This window comes from Microtus pennsylvanicus, chromosome 10 (genome assembly GCF_037038515.1).
Source record: "Microtus pennsylvanicus isolate mMicPen1 chromosome 10, mMicPen1.hap1, whole genome shotgun sequence".
Lineage (NCBI taxonomy): Eukaryota > Metazoa > Chordata > Mammalia > Rodentia > Cricetidae > Microtus > Microtus pennsylvanicus.
In genome coordinates this window covers 6,366,019-6,389,949 of record NC_134588.1, presented here as the reverse complement: position 1 = coordinate 6,389,949, position 23,931 = coordinate 6,366,019, and the positions used below count along the sequence as shown (strand labels likewise).

General features: G+C 40.5%; 1 protein-coding gene across 3 annotated transcripts in view; it reads right to left on the bottom strand.

Annotated features, from left to right (window-relative positions):
- The window catches only part of Pign (phosphatidylinositol glycan anchor biosynthesis class N), a 129,299-nt gene that overhangs the window by 31,466 nt on the left and 73,902 nt on the right, over nt 1-23,931 (bottom strand). For all 3 annotated transcript variants that reach the window (XM_075987647.1, XM_075987648.1, XM_075987646.1), the window contains 4 exons: nt 18,523-18,631; nt 17,581-17,683; nt 4,563-4,665; nt 2,917-3,003 (listed from right to left, as the gene is read on the bottom strand). In XM_075987647.1, coding sequence (XP_075843762.1) covers nt 2,917-3,003; nt 4,563-4,665; nt 17,581-17,683; nt 18,523-18,631 — 402 coding nt within the window. The remainder of the gene's footprint in view (nt 1-2,916; nt 3,004-4,562; nt 4,666-17,580; nt 17,684-18,522; nt 18,632-23,931) is intronic.

The window sequence follows — 23,931 nt, the reverse complement described above, 5'->3', positions numbered from 1 at the left end:
TGTCCCTGTGCTGAGGAGAACCATCCAGATCAGTGAGTGGGTGCCATCCCGGGGTGGGGCGGAACGTCCTAATGGGAGCTCTCCAAGGCCAGCTAGACTGGAACTGATGGAGCATGTGATCAAACAGGACTCTGAATGTGGCTGACAATGAGGGCGGACTGAGAAGCCAATGATAATGACACCAGATTTTGATTCTACTGCATTACTGGCTTTTTGGGAGCCTAGTCTGGATGCACACCTTCCGAGACCTGGATGGAGGAGGGGGGGCTTGGACTTCCCACAGGGCAGGGCACCCTGACTTCTCTTAGGACTGGAGAGCGAGGGGGAGGAGAAGTGGGGGGAGAGTGGGAGGGAAATGGGATGATGGGAGGAGGTGGAAATTTTAAATAAATAAATAAAAAGAAAGAAAACATTGAAAGATTTCCAACTCTACATCCACATCAAGCCTCTTCTTGATGAGTTTGGGTCAAATCATGTAACAAAGACAGTCCCTAGAATGGAGGGAAGGACATGAGTTCAAGCCGATTTTCCTTTCTCTTTCAGCCATAGCTTCTTTACCTGGTGTTTGGTGTGCTCTATTTTTCATTTATGAAAATAAAAGGCAATTCTCCCACAAAAGCAATTTTCTTTTTTATCTGTTTAATCATCATGAATTGTTTGAAAGGGATGGTTTTGTGCATTCCTGCTGCAGGATGACTTTAAGACAATTTTATTCACATGTATGTTCTTAGTACCTACTTCTGTTTAAGACAGAGGCCAGACAATAGCTGCTAGTTGGTTCATGCTTGAGTTCAGGGAATGGCTTCAGGATACCTTTACATCTCAGCTGATCAGTGTGGCTGCTGCCTTTTCCCTAGACGTTGTCTGATTTCCCATTTAAATATGCTGGTAAAATTGGTAGACATAGTGGGAAAATAAATTACATCATGAAACAGTAGGTAAATGTGGTAAGAGCTAATGGGTAATTGAAAAACAAAGGGAAAATGAAGGAAGGAATATAAGCAACATGCTAATAAAACTTGACCTTTAAATTTTTGGGGAAATAATATAGGAAGCAAACAGCTCAGGTAAGTGGCCTAATGAAAATCCATGTGATTTGTGATACACAAGCAGAGGAAAACAGAGGCAGGAGGCTGTCTAGGGATCTGGTTCAGCAGTCTGTGTCAGAGACAGGAGCATGTCTAGGGATCTGGTTCAGTAGTCCGTGTCAGAGACAGGAGCGTGTCTAGGGATCTGGTTCAGTAGTCTGTGTCAGAGACAGGAGGGTGTCTAGGGATCTGGTTGAGTAGTCCGTGTCAGAGGCAGGAGGATGTCTAGGGATCTGGTTGAGTAGTCCGTGTCAGAGACAGGAGGGTGTCTAGGGATCTGGTTGAGTAGTCCGTGTCAGAGGCAGGAGGATGTCTAGGGATCTGGTTGAGTAGTCCGTGTCAGAGACAGGAGCGTATCTAGGGATCTGGTTCAGTAGTCTGTGTCAGAGACAGGAGGGTGTCTAGGGATCTGGTTGAGTAGTCCGTGTCAGAGGCAGGAGGGTGTCTACGGATCTGGTTGAGTAGTCCGTGTCAGAGGCAGGAGGATGTCTAGGGAGCTACTTTGGGTAAGAGCACGCATCATCAGTTGTTACTCAGTTCACACAGGTATCTGCTGATTTCCAGGAAAATGACGGACAGAGGGCTCTCAAGGTCAGGAGAGGTCAGAGTTGAAAAGTGGATGCCAGAGGTGTCTGATAGTACAAGGGGAAAAGCTCTCACTCATTAGACATGGGAAGCAGGCTGCAGAGCGAGACTGGGAAAACTATGGTTCAAGATCAGGCAAAGGAAGAAAAGGAGAACAGTGATTTGAAAAAATGGAGAAAATAAAACATACAGTCATAAAAACAGCAGACTGGTAGTGAGAAGGACTAGGAAAAGGGGCCAAAAAGATCTGATCATAGAACAAAACTTTCAATTATCTGTGACAAGTAAGGTTGGACAGCTAAGGTTCAGTATGGTAATACAGAAACTGTATTGTGTTAAAGCTAGGACAGAAGATCTTAATTATTCTCACAAGAAGAGGGAGGGAAGGCAGGAGGGAAAGAGGGAGGATGGGAAGAAAAATGTGAAGGGGAAGGAAAGGCAAGAGGAAGAAATACAAATGGCAGCGGAGTAGATGAGGATGTCAATTATTTTGTGTGATCATTTTGCTGTGTAAGGTGAAGCATCAAACGATGCACCTTCCACGTTTATCGGTTTTATTAATTTTACCTCAAAAAAAGCTGAAAATTTTGCTAACTTTTTAAAGGAATGATTCCCTATGAATTTCTTGCAACTGGCCAGTTGGTCTTCCTTAACTGAGGCTTCATTATGCTATCTTTCAAATGTGTGACGCTGAGTAATTCCACGGGATCACCTCTGATTGGATACAAAGCCTATCAGCGAGACAGGAGTTGACCTAACAAGCCTCAGGTAAAGCAAACAAGATACAAACTCATAATGGTTTCCTCTAGGGCAGGAGAAACTAAACAGGAATTGAGAGTTAAAAGAATTCTGCTTTAGTTTTAACATTTTATTCTTAAGGAATATATGCATATGTGATAAAATCTTAACTGCTAAGAGACTGAATGGTAGGAACACACACATTTGCAACATCATTTTTCTATAGCTAAAAAAGTATTTGCTTGTTTGCCCTAGTAGGGGTTGAACCCAGGGCTTGGTGCATGCTAAGCAAGAACTCTGTCCACCCCTGACCTAAAAGCCTGCCATCCATCCTCTCCAAATGATGATGAGAACTATGCGTGTGAGAAAACCTAAGTTGAATAGAGAGTTAACCGGCCTCTAATAAAAATACCACTATTACGTAAGAAAAAAAAAAACACCTTCCACAGCATCTTCCTCTATTAAAATGGGGTTGGCAGATGTTACAGGTCCCAACAAAGGATACAAGGAAAAAGGCCCTGCGGATGTCATCCGGATCGAGCAGTCGAAGTTGAGCTATATCAGTGTTACAGGTGAACTGAATGCTGCCAAGCTGAGAGGCAGGAAGAAATACATTAATAAACAATAGTATTTAGCTTACAAACTTACAGACAAATTAACAATGGCTAATCATTTATACTGTGCTTACATAAAAAACAAATACAAAAAAACCCACAACAGTGAGATAGTTTAATGACATCGTAATAGAATTCACTGGAAGGAAAACATGTTAAAAACATGCTAAGTGGACTTGTAGTGTCATCATGTCATTGAAGTAAGAGTTGGTCTCCTTTCTACCCTATATAAATGTTCCACCTTCAAACTGCTATTCAGAGACCACAGTTATTAGTTTTCTTGTCTTCTTAGGTCAGTTATATAACATTAAAAATATTTTACAAAGTAAACATTTATTCTCTTACTTGTCCTGCTAATTCTATTTGCAGATAAATTATTATTTTCCCTTATAAAAACAAAATACTTCTGTCTTTGATAAAAAAGGGAAAGTCACACCATTCAATACTGTGGAGACACTCTTGTTTAGGTTCCCAACCCCGGAAAAGAAGCCAAAAGAGAGTTGAAAGGAGAAGTCTCCCCATTGCCATACTCGATATAAATAAAGAGCAAGTACTGGGTGCTGCGATCTTCTTTTCTGAACACAAACGGCCTTGCTGTCTGTTAAAAGTAGGGTTTGAGAGCGATGCAGTGATTCCCTCTCCTGAAATACTGCCTACGGTAATTCTTCACTCTTTACACTGATCCACCACACTGCTTTCACACATACACAGCAGCACAACTGCTTCTGCGCTGTGAAGTGATTCTGAATGAACAACACCTCTTGGGAGGCAGCCGGAGCTAGGTAAGGGCGGAGGAGCACAGAAGCGCTCAATCTTTCTTCATCCAACCTCAGTAAACTGAGCGGTGCGTCACCAATGTCTCAGAGTCACCTTACTTACAACAGGTAAGAGACATCACATAACCTTCTAACTCCTCAGGAGGACAACCCTTTTAAAAGTGGTTGACTTTTGTCCAGTTCTAGGCACAGCATAGTGTGTAAACTGTGGAAGATACAGTCGGAGGCCAACACCACGAAGATGACAGAATAAGCACCTTGGACTATCATGGCTAGAGAAACAGCAATGGGCACTCAAAGAGCACCGTATGATTGAGTTTACCGTCAAAGGGAAACCTGGAGGTAAACCAGGTGTGCGAGCACGTGCTGGGAGACAGTTACTGCGTGCGCATGCCACAGCATGCCTGTGCAGACACCGCTCTCCACTTCTCCCACTAAGTGTGCGAGCCAAGCATCCAGCACTTTTATCCAGGAGATGTGTTTCTTGCCCTGTTCATATTTTGTTAATCTGATTCTTAATAATTTTCCAGGAAAACCACAACATATACATGTCATACAAAACTGTACAATTGTATTTTGTTATAAATGAAAATTTCCTTTATGTATAATTGTTGACCTTAATTATCAACACAAGTAAAATTTGCTAAGTTTTTAAACTGCTTGATTTCTAGGAAGAAAGAATTTTTGACAAAATACCAGTGTAACACTGTCATAGTGCAGAGAATGTTTTAAAACAGAGCAACAGTTGTTTGGATGGCTACCTTCTGTTTGCAGGGAACGCCAGGCTGTTGTAGGGTCTCTTGTTCCATGTGTATCCAGACAAACATCAAGCAGGACAACACTAACGGAAAGAGAGCTTCATACCTAAGAGACACGAAGTGAGAACACAGAGATGAAAACATTAACAGAGAAGGCTGAAAATCAAAGCCAGAACTCACTCTTAAAATAATTGTGATGGCGGCTGGAGAGATGGCTCAGCAGCTAAGGGCAATTGTTGCTCTTAAAGAAGACCCAGGTTTGGTTCCACATCGTGGCTTACCATAGTCTGTAATACCAGATCCAAAGGATCTGTTACTCTCTTCTGGTCTCTATAGGTACCAGGTACACACACAGTACATATATGTAAAAGCAAAACAGTCATATACATGAAATAAACATTAAAAATAATTGACGTAATACTCAAAATCTTTTAAGTTCTCCAGACAAAAGTAGAGAAGCATACATTTAAATTTCAACTTTAACAGTATCTTGTTTTGAACTTAATTAAATTTTGAGATACATGTTTAAAATAGTGGAAATATTTAAAACCATTCCCAAAGAAGGTAACAGCTATTCATAAAAGAAAGAAAATGCTAAGACAAAGGTAAAAAAGATAACGTGGGAGGTACAAACACTAATATATGTATCAGGGCAAGACAAATATCCCCAGCTTCCTAAAAGGTAAGTTTGATACAGGAATACAAACCCATAATAAGAAAATAAAAGGGTCCACAAATGCATGAAAATATGTTTGACTATATCAGTAACTGATATGGAAATCAAAACAAAAATGAGATGCCAAATGTACTTGCCATGTTTGTCAACATAAAAACAGAGTTGAGAAGAGTAAACTGAAATAGATTCCCATACTACATATATAGATAGAAACACTGTATAGTGGAAGACCATCTGATGTTATGAGTCAAAAATATAAGAACCATTCATAAGCCACAATATAAGAACATTAATTCTAAGAAAAATCATGTATATGCACTATGAGCCTTACTGTAAAGAAGTTTACAGAAGGGGGCAATAAAGGTGTGAAGGTCTTGCATATCCACAGGAAAGTGATTACAAATGTACCTGTACCTCTGTAAGATGGAAGACAGTAGACATAAAACAAAAAAGGAATGAAGGAAGGAAGGGAGGGAGGGAGGGAGGGAGGAAGGAAGGAAGGGAGGAAGGAAAGAAAGAGGGTGGATGGGAGGGAGGGGAGAGAGAGAGAGAGAGAGAGAGAGAGAGAGGGAGAGAGAGAATGAATGGAGGTTTTTTCACACTGCCAAGCCTTTTCAAGACTGCTTCTGCTCTATCTTGGGCTAAGTGCGCCACCTCCAGATCCCCACATGCTCCACTGCGGCACTTCCCATGCTGCTTTGGTCACACAAACACGTTTAGACTCCGCCTACTTTATGAACGGAGTCTGGCGACTATGCAAGTCTAGCTCACATGAAGTGGTTCTGAAAGAATAACTAACTTTATTGGAAGCTACACAACAAAAAGACATAAGTAACTTTGCTTCACTTTTCACCACTCTAGGCCCTATGACACTATTCCCAGATATGAATGTGCAAAAGAAACAAAACGCTTTCAACTCTGCCATGACGGTAAAATACTGAAGACTGGGCAGAAACATCTAGATTTGAAGAAATACATACAATCACCTTGTGTTTAGAATATGGGATGTCCTAGGATATGAGTATAGACTATATACATGAGAAAATATCATTAGCAAAATGGACAGAAACAGTACAAAGCAGTCATTAAAGCCCATTAAAATTGCATTTAGCATTCTTACTTGAAGGAAAAATAGCATTACTAAGGGTATGATAAAATGACATCTCTTGTAGTTTGTTGGTGATATAAAATAGCACTGTCCTTAAAACAAATAGAACGTTTTGTTAAAAAAAAGTTCATGCTTAATGGACCTCATACATCACTGTAAAAACCATACAAAAACTATCTAAACTCACAAACACTCAAACACAGAAATAGCCAGTTTCATAACCATCAACCCAGTTCCATTATTCAAAATCTCTTCACTTCCTAACCCACAAAATCAACTTTCCAGTTTTTACTGTTAAAACTACAAAACACGATTCTTATTTTATAGCCATGAGCAGCTGCACTGCAGGCCTGCAGTACAGTAATAGTCCCTTGGGTGTGTCTGCTCAGTGCTCAGGATACTGGAAATGTGAAAGACAAAAACTGGACTAATCAGATCAAGAAGGTGCATTCCCTAGGAAAAGGCAGATGATGACTTTGAAAATATTTGTCCATTTTTATTTTCTATGTATGAGGATTTTGTTTGCATGAACATGGATGCACTACATGCATGTTTAGTATGCAAGCAGGCCAGAGGAGGGCACTTATAGAAGGTTGTTAGTACCATATATATTCTGGGAACTGACACCGGGTCCTCAGAAGAAGCAACCAGAGCTTTTAACTGCCCAGTCATCTATACAGCCCCACGGCACCAAGACTTTTACAAACAGATTCAGCTGTGTATGAAAGTCATTCTTTCTAATAATACACAATCACGAATCACTCAGTACTTCAGAGCTCTGGCCCTTTCTAAATTGCAGACAAGATCAGAGAGAAACAGTCCCCTAAGAGACATTACCTCTTGAGACAATTTTTCATATACATCCAGCAAATCTAAATTAATATGGAAAGACCAATAAAATGTCATTGTGGACTAAGAGAATGTAATGAAATACTGAGCCCTAAATTGCAATCTGCTCGTTTGGCATCTGGGCAGATTGGAATGGGCTCAAAATGCATTTAGATTTGTATTATATTTTGCTATGGAAAGGGATAATGTAAACAAAATTTCAAAGAGAAATATTTAACAACTTAACAAATTATTTTCAAGAATTGTAATAGCTTTCATTTGCATAAAATTAATTCAGGGCTGATTACTAATGAGACTTTTTATTCATTAAATCAAGGATGTATTGTTAGAATTTAAGATTACTATTACTCTATAATACAATAAAGCTATATTTATTCTAAGAATCTCTTATGCTGAATATTCACTGAATTATACAGAGAAACTTCTATTTTGTTCAAAACAGTGAAGAACTACATGATTTGCAAAACTGATAAGAAACCTAGAAACTGTACTAATCTGAGTGACTAGAACACGTAGTTTTAAGACCCTTTCCCAGGCTAAACCTGGACTCTGAGTGATGGCTCTCTAATGCATTCACTAGTGAGGTCACAGTCAGCAGTGACATTCTGATTTTAGGCACAAACTTTCCTGATCTTGATTTTCTTAAAATAAACTAATGTAATTTTGATAATCTGTTTGAGGGTCTCTCAAAGACCATTAAATTGATGATTAAAAACACTTTTATTCATTATGTATTATTATAAAACTTGTCTCAAGGGTAAGTTACAGAATAAATCACTCTATATTAAGAAATTTTTTTTTACCTACAAGCTTAAACTATTCTTTCTTTCTTCCTTATACTCCTTTGTTTCTAATCCAGGTCTATTTCTAAGATTTATATTTTATTCTTTTTTATTAATTGAATTTTTTCACTGCCAAAAATTGAAGCCAGACCTCTGTGCATTAGACAGAGGCTTCTACACTCCCTGTGGAATCTTCGTCTTTATTGTCAGCCCGATGGAATCTAGAAACAGCTGGGAAACGGGCATGTATATCAGGGATTATCCTGACCATGTCAACTGTGGGAAGTACCATTGTGTGGAAGGAGACCCTGAACTGCACAAAATGTATAAGTAATATGAGCACTAGCATGCTGTCACGGCTCTGCTGGTGGGTACAGATGCCTCTGAACAGTGGTGCAGCCTCTGACACCACACCCTGGAGCTGTGGTCCGGAACTAACCCCTTCCCTGAGTTGCTTTTGTCAGAGTATTTATCACAACAACAGGGAAAGGTTTTCAAAGGACAGGTTCCTGCTATATGGCACTGGCTGGTCTCAAACTCAAAATCACTGCCTCCGCCTCCTGAGGCATGTTCCACCGTTTCTTTAAAATTGATTACACATTCCTTTAGCCCCAAAAAGGTCAAATCATTACTAAGTGACTGTTAAAAAATCAGCACATATTTCTTTATTCTATAATACTTACTTTCTCAAGCAAACCCCTAAGTGTGATTTGTTTCCAAGACAGGGTTTCTCTGAGTAGCCTCGTTGTCCTGGAACTCACTCTGTAGACCAGGCTGGTCTTGAATTCAGAGAGACCCACCTGCCTGTGCCTTCTGAGTGCTGAGATTAAGGTGTACGCCACCACAGTCAAGCTAAGTGTGTCCTCTTAATAGAACAATATCATCCCCAGAAAAGGGAATTTTATCCTTTAATTTATTATGTAAAACAAAAACATTTGCATATTTTAATGTAAAGACTGCTAATAGAATTATTCTAAAATTTTAGCAGTAATGTGGGGAAATGAAAAGTGTCTCCAATTATGTTTATCACTATTGAATAAGAGCAACTAGATTCTCACACACTTCAAGACTTATTTAAAAACTGCATATCTCAAAGCAAGCTCAGCATAAGATCTCTTTATTAAGCATCGAAGGAAAGTTTCCATGGTGTCCATGTTATATGTTCATAGCTGTGTCCCACAAATGTCAGTCAGGGAGAATGGAAAAAACAGGATATGGTGGGACCTTTGGTGAGAGGGGATTTACTGCCCGCCCCACTTCTCAAAGTCTAGATCACATGGGATGCTAAGGTCCAACGGCAAGAGCTTTCAGAATGTCTCTGTAATACTTAATTAGGATGGCTAAAATTCCTGAAGAGTGACTCAGGCCTTGGACGCTAGATGGTCCTAACCTGTTGATAGCATCATGGTGAATACTGGGCTGAGTCTAATTTGGGTCAAGATACCATATATTAGCCAAAATTTAAACTATCAGTGCTATTTACTCAGCTCTTCTCTCCTACTTATCATTTGTTCTAAAGTAAAAACTCTTTATCCTCATAGGATGTAAGGAAGGACTAGCAAAATCAAATTCAAATGACATGCCTGGAATGTCCATACTCAGGAGCCTGAAATAAGAGTTTGAAGCTAGCTGGGACTACACACTGAGTTCAGTTGGAGTGTGTATCTGGAAGGCAAGAATTCTTCCCTTCAAGTCAACATGGAAACTATAAAACTGCCTTCACTAAATTTTAAAGTGATGTTTCAGGGTTCATGGCAAATCAACCCACCAGATTCTTTGTTTAAATCTATTTGTAAGAAAATTTCAATTCTGTTTTAATTGTGCACGCCTTTAATACAAGCACTCGATGCAGAGTGTCAGGCAGAGCTCTGTGAGTTCCAGGGAAGGCTGGTCTATACAGTGAGATCCTGTACCAAAAGCAAAAGGAAAAAATGTAATGTTTAAAAGAGATTTCTTTTTATATGCATGCATGTTTTCCTGCCAGTCTGTGTTCATGCATGCAAGTTCCTGCAGAGGCCAGAAGAGGGCACTAGATCATGTAGAGCTGGAGATACAGACAGTTGTGATGCTGGGAACTAGGCTTTTCTGCTTTTGAATAGGTTTTAAAACAAAATAACTTTTTTTCTTAAGTACAACAAGAAGAAATGATGCTGTTTTGTGTTACAGACAAATTTCTGTTTCCCTTCTAGCTGTATACTCCAATCACTTATCAGAATAGAGATCGTACCACTGTGGGAAAATATATTTAAAAAATCCAACAGATCCATCCTGTTGGCCCTGGATCATTGGGCTACTGGCGGCCCTGCTTAGTTGCTGAGGAATCCCATCAGGACGGGTGAGTGTGTGCTATCCAGGGGCAGACTGTCCCGGAAGAGAGCACAAACCCCCTCCCCCAGCTCCTTCTGCAGGGCTGTCTTTCTTTTGCACAACCCAGCCCCCCCAGCACCCCTCCCCAACTCTGCCCTGCTGTATGCTAGGACCAGTGCTCAAGTACAGTTTTAAGCTCCTAAACTAAGGCGACCCACCCAGAGTGGTGAGTGCCTGCCTACCGGGCAGGCCTCAGGGTCCCCTGTAAGGGAGCCGGGCACCTTCAGCTCTGGCGCCAGGCTTCCTGCGAGCTCATGGTAACCCCCCCCCCCTTGCTCCATTCATCCTGTTGGCCCTGGATCATTGGGCTACTGGCGGCCCTGTTTAGTTGCTGAGTAATCCCATCGGGTCGGGAACGGTTCCTACTTCTACACTGAAGAGATATACCCAGAGAGTCAATCACAGCAAAGACTGGACCAAGAGACCAGGCCTCTCCTGGCTCCATTTGAAGGAAGAGATGGGAAGGCGCCAATACAAGAATTCCTCCAACAACCTGAAAGGCAACATGACACCACCAGAAACCAGGGATCCCGAAATAAGAAGAATTGTACACCCTACTCCTGAAGAAATAGAAGAAATCGACTCAAAAGTTAACTATATGAAAATAATAGAGGACCTTAAACAGGAGGTGAAAAACTGCCATAAACAATTAGAGATTACAAACAAAAAGGTAGAGGAAATGAATAAATCGCTCAAAGACACACAAGAAAACCAAGAGAAACAAGAAAAAGCAATCAAACAGGTTAGGGAAGCGGTTCAAGACATGAAGAATGAAATGGAAGCAATGAAGAAAGCACAAACCGAGGGAAGAATGGAGATGGAAAATCTGGGTAAACGAACAGGAATGACAGAGACAGGTACTAACAACAGATTACAAGAGATGGAAGAGAGAATATCAGACACTGAAGATACCATAGAGAAAATAAACACACTGATCAAAGAAAACAGCAAAACCAACAAATTCTCATCACAAAACATTCAGGAAATTTGGGACACAATAAAAAGACCAAACCTAAGAATAATTGGAGTAGAAGAAGGAGAAGAAGTGCAGCTCAACAGTACAGAAAATATACTTAATAAAATTATAGAAGAAAACTTTCCCAACCTGAAGAAAGAGGTACCTATGAAGGTTCAAGAAGCATACAGAACACCAAATAGGCTGGATCAAAAGAAAACATCCCCTCGCCATATAATAATCAAAACACAAAATATACAGAATAAAGAAAGAATATTAAGAGCCGCAAAGGAAAAAGGCCAAGTTACTTATAAAGGTAAACCTATCAGACTTACACCTGACTTCTCTATGGAAACCATGAAAGCCAGAAGGTCCTGGATAGATGTACTGCAAAAACTAAGAGATCATGGATGCAAGCCCAGACTACTATATCCAGCCAAGCTTTCGTTCACTATAAATGGAGAAAACAAAATTTTCCAGGATAAAAACAAATTTAAGCAATACGTAGCCACAAATCCAGCCTTACAGAAAATAATAGAAGGAAAATCACTAACCAAGGAGTCCAACAAAGACCTCAATAACTCAGACATCTAGAGACCCTTCACCAGCACAACTCAAAGAAGGGAAACACACAAACCCTACTACTAAAAAAGTGACCAGAGTTAACAACCACTGGTCATTAATATCACTTAATGTCAATAGGCTCAACTCACCTATAAAAAGGCACAGACTAAGGGATTGGATACGAAAACAGGATCCAACATTCTGCTGTTTACAAGAAACACACCTTAACCACAAAGACAGGCACCTACTCAGAGTAAAGGGATGGGAAAAGGTTTATCAAACAAATGGACCTAAGAAACAAGCAGGTGAGGCCACACTAATTTCTAACAAAGTTGACTTCAAACTCAAATCCATCAGAAGAGATGGAGAGGGACATTTTATACTCATAACAGGAACAATTCATCAGGATCAAGTCTCAATCCTGAATATCTATGCCCCTAATATAAAAGCACCCACGTATGTAAAAGAAACATTACTAAAACTCAAGGCAGCCATCAAACCAATGGACAGGTCAATCAAACAGAAACCTAACAGAGAAATTAGAGAATTAATGGAGGTAATGAAGCAAATGGACTTAACAGACATCTATAGATTATTCCACCCGAACAGGAAAGAATATACCTTCTTCTCTGCAGCTCATGGAACCTTCTCGAAAATTGACCACATACTCGGTAGCAAAGCTAACTTACACAGTTACAAAAAAATATTAGTAACCACCTGCGTCTTATCAGATCACCATGGATTAAAGTTAGAATTCAACAACAATGCTACCCCCAGAAAGCCTACAAACTCATGGAAACTGAACAGTCAACGACTGAACCATACCTGGATTAAGGAAGAAATAAAGAAAGAAATTAAAGTCTTCCTTGAATTCAATGAAAATAAAGAAACAACCTACTCAAACTTATGGGACACTATGAAAGCAGTGCTAAGAGGAAAGTTCATCGCACTAAGTGCCCACTTAAAGAAAACAGAGAAAGCACATATTGAAGACTTAACAGCCCACCTGAAAGCTCTAGAAAAAAAAAAAGAAGCAGACTCACCTAGGAGGAGTAGAAGATTGGAAATAATCAAACTGAGGGCTGAAATCAACAAAATAGAAACACAGAAAACAATACAAAGAATCAATGAAACAAAAAGCTGGTTCCTGGAGAAAATCAACAAGATTGATAAACCCCTATCCAAACTAATCAAACGGCAGAGAGAGAACACGCAAATTAATAAGATCAGGAATGAAAAGGGGGACATAACCACAAACACAGAGGAAATTCAGAGAGTCATTAGATCTTACTACAAAAGCCTGTATGCCACTAAACTGGAAAATGTAAAAGAAATGGACACCTTTTTAGATAAATACCATTTACCAAAATTAAACCAGGACCAGGTGAACAATCTAAACAGACCTGTAAGTCGCGAAGAATTAGAAGCTGTTATCAAAAACCTCCCTTCCAAAAAAAGCCCAGGGCCAGATGGGTTCAATGCGGAATTCCACCAGAACTTCCAAGAAGACCTAATTCCTATACTCCTCAATGTATTCCACAATATAGAAACAGAAGGGTCATTACCAAATTCCTTTTATGAAGCTACAGTTACTCTGATACCAAAACCACACAAAGACTTAACCAGGAAAGAGAATTACAGGCCGATCTCACTCATGAATATCGACGCAAAAATCCTCAACAAAATACTGGCAAACCGAATCCAAGAACACATCCGAAAAATTATCCATTATGATCAAGTAGGCTTCATTCCTGAGATGCAGGGCTGGTTCAACATACGAAAATCTATCAATGTAATCCAGCATATAAATAAACTGAAAGAAAAAAACCATATGATCATTTCATTAGATGCTGAAAAAGCATTTGACAAAATTCAACATCCATTTATGTTAAAAGTCTTGGAGAGATTAGGGATACAAGGGTCATACCTAAATATAATAAAAGCTATATACAGCAAACCGACAGCTAACATCAAATTAAACGGAGAGAAACTCAAAGCCATCCCGCTTAACTCAGGAAAACGACAAGGCTGTCCACTTTCGCCATACCTCTTCAATATAGTGCTGGAAGTTCTAGCAATAGCAATAAGACAACATAATGGGATCAAGGGGATTAGAATTGGAAAGGAAGAAGTTAAACTTTCATTATTCGCAGATGATATGATAGTGTACATAAGCGACCCCCAAAACTCCACCAAAGAACTTTTACAGCTGATAAACAGCTTTAGTAATGTGGCAGGATACAAGATCAACTCCAAAAAATCAGTCGCCCTCTTATACACAAAGGATATGGAAGCAGAGAGGGAAATCAGAGAAGCTTCTCCATTCACGATAGCCACAAACAGCATAAAATATCTTGGGCTAAATCTAACCAAGGAAGTGAAAGATCTATTTGACAAGAACTTTAAGGCATTGAAGAAAGAAACTGAGGAGGATACCAAAAAATGGATGGACATCCCTTGCTCTTGGATTGGGAGGATCAACATAGTAAAAATGGCAATTCTACCAAAGGCAATTTATAGATTCAATGCAATCCCCATCAAGATCCCATCAAAATTCTTCACAGATCTGGAGAGGACAATAATCAACTTTATATGGAAAAACAAAAAACCCAGGATAGCCAAAACAATCCTATACAATAAAGGATTGTCTGGAGGCATTACCATCCCTGACTTCAAACTCTATTACAGAGCTACAGTAATGAAAACAGTGTGGTACTGGCATAAAAACAGAGAAGTCGACCAATGGAATCGTATAGAAGACCCGGATTTAATCCCACAAACCTATGAACACCTCATTTTCGATAAAGGAGCCAAAAGTATACAATGGAAAAAAGAAAGCATCTTCAACAAATGGTGCTGGCACAACTGGATGTCAACCTGTAGAAGAATGAAAATAGACACATATCTATCACCATGCACAAAACTCAAGTCCAAATGGATTAAAGACCTCAATATCAGCCCGAAAACACTGAACCTGATAGAAGAGAAATTGGGAAATACCCTACAACAGATGGGCACAGGTGATCACTTCTTAAGTATAACCCCAGAAGCACAGACATTAAGGGCAACATTGAATAAATGGGACCTACTAAAACTGAGAAGCTTCTGTAAAGCAAAGGACACTGTCGCTAAGACACAAAGGCAACCTACTGACTGGGAGAAGATCTTCACCAACCCCACAACAGACAAAGGTCTGATCTCCAAAATATATAGAGAACTCAAGAAACTAGACTTTAAAAGGCTAATTAACCCAATTAAAAAATGGGGCACTGAACTGAACAGAGAATTCTCAACAGAAGAAGTTTAAATGGCCAAAAGACACTTAAGGTCGTGCTCAATCTCCTTAGCAATCAGGGAAATGCAAATCAAAACAACTTTGAGATATCATCTTACACCTGTCAGAATGGCTAAAGTCAAAAACACCAAGGATAGCCTTTGCTGGAGAGGCTGTGGAGGAAGGGGTACACTCATCCATTGCTGGTGGGAATGCAATCTTGTGCAACCACTGTGGAAGTCAGTGTTTCGGTTTCTCAGGAAATTCGGGATCAACCTACCCCTCGACCCAGCAATACCACTCTTGGGAATTTACCCAAGAGATGCTCTATCATATGTCAAAAGCATTTGTTCAACTATGTTCATAGCAGTATTATTTGTAATAGCCAGAACCTGGAAACAACCTAGATGCCCTTCAATGGAAGAATGGATGAAGAAAGTATGGAATATATACACATTAGAGTACTACGCTGCGGTAAAAAACAATGACTTCTCGAATTTTGCATGCAAATGTATGGAAATAGAAAACACTATCCTGAGTGAGGTATCCCAGAACCAAAAAGATGAACATGGGATGTACTCACTCATAATTGGTTTCTAGCCATAAATAGGGGTCACGGAGTCTACAATAGGCGAATCTAAAGAAGCTAAGTAAGAAGGTGAACCCAAGGAAAAACATATAGTTATCCTCTTGGATAAGGGAAGTAGACAAAATTGCCGGGGAGAAAATTGGGATCTTGGGGGTGGGGTGGGATGGGGGTAAGGGGAGATGGGGAGAGAAAAGGTAGAAGGGAAGGAGGGGGGACTTGGGGAAACAGGAGGATCGGGATATAGGAAGGTTGGATAGGGGAGCACGGAACCACAATTCTTAGTTAAGGGACCCACTTTAGGGTGGGCAGGAGACTTGACCCTAGAGGGGCTCCCAGGTGCCCAAGCTGAGGCCCCCAGTTAGTTCCTTGGGCAGTTGAGGATAGGGAACTGAAATGACCCTATCCTAGAGCAATACTGACGAATATCATGCATATCATCCTAGAACTTTCATCTGGCGATGGATGGAGATAGAGACAGAGACCCACACTGGAACACTGGATAGAGCTCCCAAGGTCCCAAGGAGGAGCAGAAGGAGGGAGAACATGAGCAAAGAAGTCGGGACCACGAGGGGTGCACCCACCCACTGAGACAGTGGAGCTGATCTACTGGGAGCTCACCAAGGCTAGCTGGACTGTTACCAAAAAAAGCATGGGATAAAACTGGACTCTCTGAACATGACGAACAATGAGGGCTGATGAGACGCCAAGGACAATGGCACGCGGTTTTGATCCAACGCAATGTACTGGCTTGGTGGGAGCCTAGCCAGTTTGGATGTTCACCTTCCTAGATATGGACAAAGGGGGGAGGACCTAGGACTTACCACAGGGCAGGGAACCCTGACTGCTCTTTGGACTGGAGAGGGAGGGGGAGAAAAGTGAGGGGAAAGGGAGAGGGGTGGGAGGAGGGGGAGGGAAATGGGAGGCTGGGAGGAGGTGGAAATTTGTTTTTTTTTCTTTCTTTTCTTTATTCTCCTTTTATCAATAAAAAAAATTAAAAAAAATCCAACAAAAATAAAGATCATTCTTAAAAAACTCTTCAGATTTAAAACTCTGCCATTATTCATCAGGATTTCCTAATACTATAATTAAATAAAATTTCAGCAATTACTACAAGTAAAAAGAAATAACAGACAATACTATGAAAATTATGAGGAAAAATAAAACAAAATTTTAGATCAAGTTATTGATGTGTGATTTCCCCTCTCTATGCTGTGATTACCATTAATGAATAAAGAAACTGCTTTGGACCTATAGCAGGGCAGAACTTAGGTAGGCAGGGAAAACTAAACTGAATGCTGGGAGAAGGAGGCAGAGTCAAGAGGAAGCCATGGAGCCACTGCCAAAGATAGGCATGCTAAAACTGCTGGTAGGCCATGATCTCATGGTGATGCACAGATTAATGGAGATGGGTTAAATTCCGATGTAAGCATTAGCCAATAAGAATCTAGAGCTAATGGGCCAAGCAGTGATTTAATTAATACAACTTCTGTGTGATTATTTCGGGGTTAAGCGGCTGGGAAACTAACTAGCAGCCTTTTTTACCTACTCACATAAAAAACATAAAATATTTATAATTTATTCTTCAATATTTAGAAAACATTCTTATTTCCAAAGCTTATCTACTAAAGGAGAAAAGTCAGTTTAGCATTTAAAATTTGCAACTGTGAAATTATATTTTAAGAAAAGTTTATACATATATGTGCAACAATAATAATTTTAGAAGATGTCATGAACTTAGGAAGGAGAGGTGGCATGGGAGGGGTTGGAGGGGGAAAGTAAGGCATAGAAATAATGAAAAACAGTACTCAGGAAATTCTCCAAAAAAAAGATTTTTTTTAAATAGAAAAAAATTTATACCCTGTACTCAGAAGCAAGTAGGTTGGCATCAAGGAAAGAAGTATGCTGGAGAGTCGCTGAAAGAGAGCTGTGGAACTCAGGAACGGCACAACCAATGAGGAGGCTGCAAGAAAAGAAGAGTCCTGTGTCAGCTCTTCAGACCCAAGAGACCCACCACCACTCATGCAATTTAGGCTTTGTATGATCTTTAATACAATGCCAGGGTTTCTGTAAGAAAACAAAGAGATTACATTCTTAACTAAAATTACATGATATAATTAAAATTATATCATGGGTTAAATAACTCAGATTTTCTCAACTTTATCCAAATCAAATCACTATATCAACTCCCAAATAAATAATTTATTATTTTCTCATGAAATAAAATGTATTATTTAATGTTCAGCAACTTGTTTCTTTGACATTTATGTCGCAGTTCAAAGACAACAGATGCTCTAGACATTGATAATGTCTAATGTCAGAGAAGCAGGCATCTAGAGTTGTAGTGTGCCACCTGGTACATCAAGATCAGGAAGGAATGACTTCACCATATGTCAGAGTTGTGGAAGACAGAGAAACAAGATATTCCATAACAAAACCAAATTTAAACAATACTGGTGTAGGAGGTCCTTTGTTTGTGTGTTGCTTTCATTGCATATACAGAATGGAATATTCAAAAACAACTTCTTTTAGAATTACTCGGGAAATGTTATTAGATGTACATAAGTCCACAATCCAATCATCAAGCCATAAATATTCTATCAAGTAACTCCTATTAATCTATGTGTACTCATGAAAGTTCTACTTTTCTTTGTCAGTTCCATAAAGAAATAGAAATAATAGCTGGCTACATTTTCCTTCATCAAAACTGCTTCTTTCAGTTCAACAGAGACATAAAGGTATCATTTTTAAGTTAAGAGACTGAATATAAATTTTTCCAATTTGGTTCGAGGGGCCACTTACCTAACGTGGCCCAGCTCACAATCTGATTCATAAGAGGCAGGCCTTCTTTCTTTAGCAGACTGTGGTGGGTACTGTATACAACATACATAGAGAACACTGTACTCAGCATCTGAAAACACACACCAAACTGGTTAGTAAAGAGTAGGCAGGGAAAGGTGACACATTAGAAAGAAAATGCTGAGAAAGCTCTGAGGAAAACTGGAACATGGCTGAAATGCTGGGACTGGATCAGGCTGCCTTCTTGTGCTCTGAGGAAAACTGGAACATGGCTGAAATGCTGGGACTGGATCAGGCTGCCCTCTTGTGCTCTGAGGAAAACTGGAACATGGCTGAAATGCTGGGACTGGACCAGGCTGCCCTCTTGTGCTCTGAGGAAAACTGGAACATGGCTGAAATGCTGGGACTGGATCAGGCTGCCTTCTTGTGCTCTGAGGAAAACTGGAACATGGCTGAAATGCTGGGACTGGATCAGGCTGCCCTCTTGTGCTCTGAGGAAAACTGGAACATGGCTGAAATGCTGGGACTGGACCAGGCTGCCCTCTTGTGCTCTGAGGAAAACTGGAACATGGCTGAAATGCTGGAACTGGATCAGGCTGCCTTCTTGTGCTCTGAGGAAAACTGGAACATGGCTGAAATGCTGGAACTGGATCAGGCTTCCTTCTTGTGCTCCAGAGCTATAAGCTAACACTGCATGCTGAGCCCCAGACTTGCCTGAGGATGGCATGAGGCACACATACTCTCAGGAGCACTACAGCGTACCTCATCAATGTTTCTATTTAGAAGCATCTGTTGAACATTTCTTAAATTATACAAATAGAGAATCTGGAAACAACCTAGATGTCCTTCAATAGAAGAATGGATGAAGAAAGTGTGGAATATATACACATTAGAGTACTACTCAGCGGTAAAAAAAACAATGACTTCTCGAATTTTACATGCAAATGGATGGAAATAGAAAACACTATCCTGAGTGAGGTAACCCAGACCCAAAAAAAGGAACATGGGATGTACTCACTCATAATTGGTTTCTAGCCACAAATAATGGTCATTGAGTCTATAATCTGTGATCCTAAAGAAGCTAAATAAGAAGGTGAACCCAAAGAAAAACATATAGTTGTTATCCTGGGTATGGGAAGTAGACAAGATTGCCAGGCAAAAAATTAGGAACTTGGTAGTGGGGTGGGACGGTGGTAAGGGGAGATGGGGAAAGAAAAGTAAGAAGGGGAGAATGGGGGGAACTTGGGAGAATGGGATGATTGGGATAAAGGAAGGTTAGATAGAGGACAGGGAATCACATAACTTAATTAAGGGAGCCATCTTAGGGTTGGCAAAAGACTTGAACCTAGAGGGGCTCCCAGGTGCCCAGGGCGATGTCCCCAGTTAGCTCCTTGGGCAGCTGAGGATAGGGAACCTGAAATGACCCTATCCTATAGCAATACTGACGAATATCTTGCATATCACCATAGAACCTTCATCTGGAGATGGATGGAGATAGAGACAGAGACCCACACTGGAGCACTGGACTGAGCTCCCAAGGTCCCAATGAAGAGCAGAAGGAGGGAGAACATGAACAAGGAAGTCAGGACCACGAGGGGTGCACCCACCCACTGAGACAGTGGGGCTGATCTATTGGGAGCTCACCAAGGTCAGTTGGACTGTGACTGAAAAAGCATGGGATAAAACTGGACTCTCTGAACATGGCGGACAAGGAGGGCTGATGAGAAGCCAAAGACAATGGCACTGGGTTTTGATCCTACTTCATGTTCTGGCTTTGTGGGAGCCTAGCCATTATGGATGTTCACCTTCCTAGACCTGGATGGAGCGGGGAGGACCTTGGACTTTCCACAGGGCAGGGAACCCTGACTGCTCTTTGGACTGGAGAGGGAGGGGGAGAGGAGTGGGGGGAAAGGGAGAAGAGTGGGAGGAGGGGGAAGGAAATGGGAGGTTGGGAGGAGGCAGGAATTTTTTTTTCTTTCAATAAAAAAAAAAAACAAATAGAGAGAGTGTGAAGTTTAATGCCTTTCCCACCTCTGTTCCTCTGGACACAATATCCATGCATTTATTTACTCAACACATTTTTGCTGGCCCTGGGAACTGAGACAGTGTAAGTGCTCATTACAAGTTACTGGATCGGAGGCGTCAGCTTGACGTCTGTTTTCATAAAAACTGCTTTATTCAGTATAGTCTCTCCCTTAGTTTATGCATTGTCTCCCTTTGTGCTGATGTGCTAGACTTGAACACTTTTAACAGATTCCATATTCATGACAAGCAAAAATATTATCCAGCTAAATAGAAAAATGACTAATGATCCCTGAACCAGTGAACTGATTACCATTTTAAAGAAATTAGCTAAAGTATGACCACAAGAAAATAAGCTCTTAGAGTTTACATCAGTGGTCTCATGAAATTGTAGAGATAAAATGAATTTATTTTGTCTCCTTGTGGCATAAATTAAGATACAAAAAGTGCTGTGAATAAGACAATTCTTTCTATTACACGACACTGTGGGGGTTTGAATAGGAATGGCCTCCATAGGGAGTAGCACTAATAGGATGTGTGACCTTGTTGGAGGAAGTGTGTCACTGTGGAGGCGGGCTCTGAAGTCTCACATCATGACTAGTGCGATCAAGACAGAACTCTCAGCTCCTTCTCCAGCACCATGTCTGCCTGCAGGCTGCCGTGCTTCTCACCATGACAATAATGGACTAAACCTCTGAAACTGTAAGCCAGTCGCAATTAAATGCTTTCCTTTATAAGAGTTTCCACAGTCATGTTATCGCTTCACAGCAAAAGAAACCCTAAGTAAGACAGACGTATTCTAAATTCAGAGATGCCAAAATGAGAAGGGAAAAAAAAGCCTTGGCATCAATAAAACATGTCAGGCAGCACAGGAATTAAAGCAAATTATTAAAAATAATGCAAGAACTTTATAATGGAGTTATATAATACTCAGGAGTGTTTCTAACAAAGCATATAAGGACTTAAGCATCATATTTTTCCCTCCCGGAGTGAGAGTTAGGAACACACACTCCTGTCAAAGCTCTCATTACTGTAGGCAGATTCTGTCAAAACTACCCCAGCTTTAGAGGAAAGCCAGTAAGTATGCCATTTATAATGAAACATATGTTCGTAGGCTCAAAAGGATGTTTACAAAGAATTTCTTGTCTACTTATGCATTGAATATTGCTCTCCAAGAATGAATGTAACTTGTTATGCCTTTTAAGCATGGTACATTTTTATTTCACACTGCTTTGTTCTGAGAGAAAGCATTGAGGAGGCTCATACAGTTTTGTTAGAGCTGCAGATAAGGTTATTTATCCATTAAAGGGCAGAGAGAAGAGCTGATGTGGAAGCGGTGAAGAGGAAACTCATGTGGGAATGTAAGCTACTGCAGACACTTTGGATATCAATCTGGAAGTTCCTAAAAATCTAGAAACAGAACTGACATATAATCCGGTTGTACCTCTCTTGGGCATACACCTGAAGGACCTTATGTCCTACTACAAAGCCACCTGAATACCCATGTTCACTGATACTCTATTCTAATTGCTAGGAAAGAGAAGCTGGAGGGCTGCTAACAGATGAAAGGGTAAGAAATACACAGCACAATTTACGATTGCTGAATTTGACGGCCATGACTACTGCACACATGAACGCACGGCGCTACAATTACCTGCACAAGAGCAAGCCAGACTACATTATGGCATAGATGGGGGAGGTGGTCTCTAGGCATCGCCACCAGCTGGGGAGCTATTGGAAGCTGATACCCATACATCTAAGTACAGCACTAGATGAACTTGGTGTTACATACACATAATGGGATATTATTCAATTGTAAAGTAAAATGAAATTATGAAATTCATAGGTAAATGGATAGAATGGAAAATAATCATTCTGAGATACCTGAAACCCAGAAAGACAAATACTGCATGTTGTCTCCTATATCTGGAGGATCGATTTGATTCTTTGGATATGTATGTTTAAATTAGAGTACCAATAGATGTCAAGAAACCAGTATGGGGCCAAGGGAGGGTACTCAAGTTGTTGGTCAGACTCTTCTCAATAATATTCTAGGCTATCGCCATAGCTTTCAGTTACCCTCCTGAGCTTAATGGTAAGGTTTCTGCTGAAGACTCCACACACGTGAGTCATAGGACATGGAGAAGTTAAGTGGCACCAACCTGGAAGCTGCATCCCAACTCCCTAGCGTTTACAGTGCAGGAAGGTGCCATGCATGTTATTGGGGGAGAAAAACAAGCAAAGTTTTGCCCAGCTGTGTGCCCTTCCAGTTGAATAATGATGAGACTGGCGATTCAGGCCCACTGGTGGAATAGTTGCACAAATATAGGAGTAACCAGCCACTTTCTGCTTGGACTTGCCCTCCTTGACAAGAGCTCATTCCTTGTATTGCTAACTGGACCAAAAACCTGGACTGGCGAGGTCACAGGCCCTAGATTGGAGCCTAGCACTATTATTCTGTTAAATGGATACTAACCGTCCCCTAAATTTTCATCTTTATACCCATACAGCAGAGCATCTTTCAGCACTCATCACAGGCACTATTTTTTATAGTTATGGAGATCAATACAGTGTACGCTTGGTCAACATGCAGAGAATAAGAGATCATTGTGAAGGGGGGATGGAAAGATTGTAAGAGCCAGAGGTAAATGCCAGATATGACAGCACCACTGCATACATGAATTCACAACTGCATACATAGGCCTGCAGGAGATCAAGCCAGCCAAAATCCTAGCACACACGGGGCGGGGAGCACATAAAGCCCCATCCCTCTCAGAGAAGTTACTGGCAACTGATGGCTTCTGGAGGATGAATAGTCAGTTTTCTTCAGGAATGTAGTAGAAAGTAAATTTAGTGGGTTTAAGAAGCGAACATATGGCTGGGTGGTGGTGGTGCACACCTTTAATCCCAGCACTTGGGAGGCAGAGGCAGGCAGATCTCTGTGAGTTAGAAGTCAGCCTGGTCTATAAGAGCTAGTTCCAGGACAGACTCCCTAAGCTACAGAGAAACCCTGTGGGGGGGGAGGGGGGGAGAAGAAGAAGCAAACATACGAAGTTGGAAAGAATAGTGTTGGGGGATAAGGGAGAAATTGAAAGGGAGGGAAAGGGGAGTGGTTTTGACCAAAGCATATTATAGGCATGTATAAAATGCTAAAAAAGAAAACCAACAAAAAGAAGGCATAAAACTGAAGGAGGAACATATTCATGGGGACATGAGAGTAGCTGACAGAGGAAATTAGGAATTGATATAATTATATTTTATTGTTAATATGTATGAAATTCTCAAGAATAAAGAAAATGATAATAAAAACAAATACATTTAAATCTTAAAATAAGAAATAAAGCCTATTGCTGAAAACAAAAAATATTAAAGAGGATTATTAGCCTATTA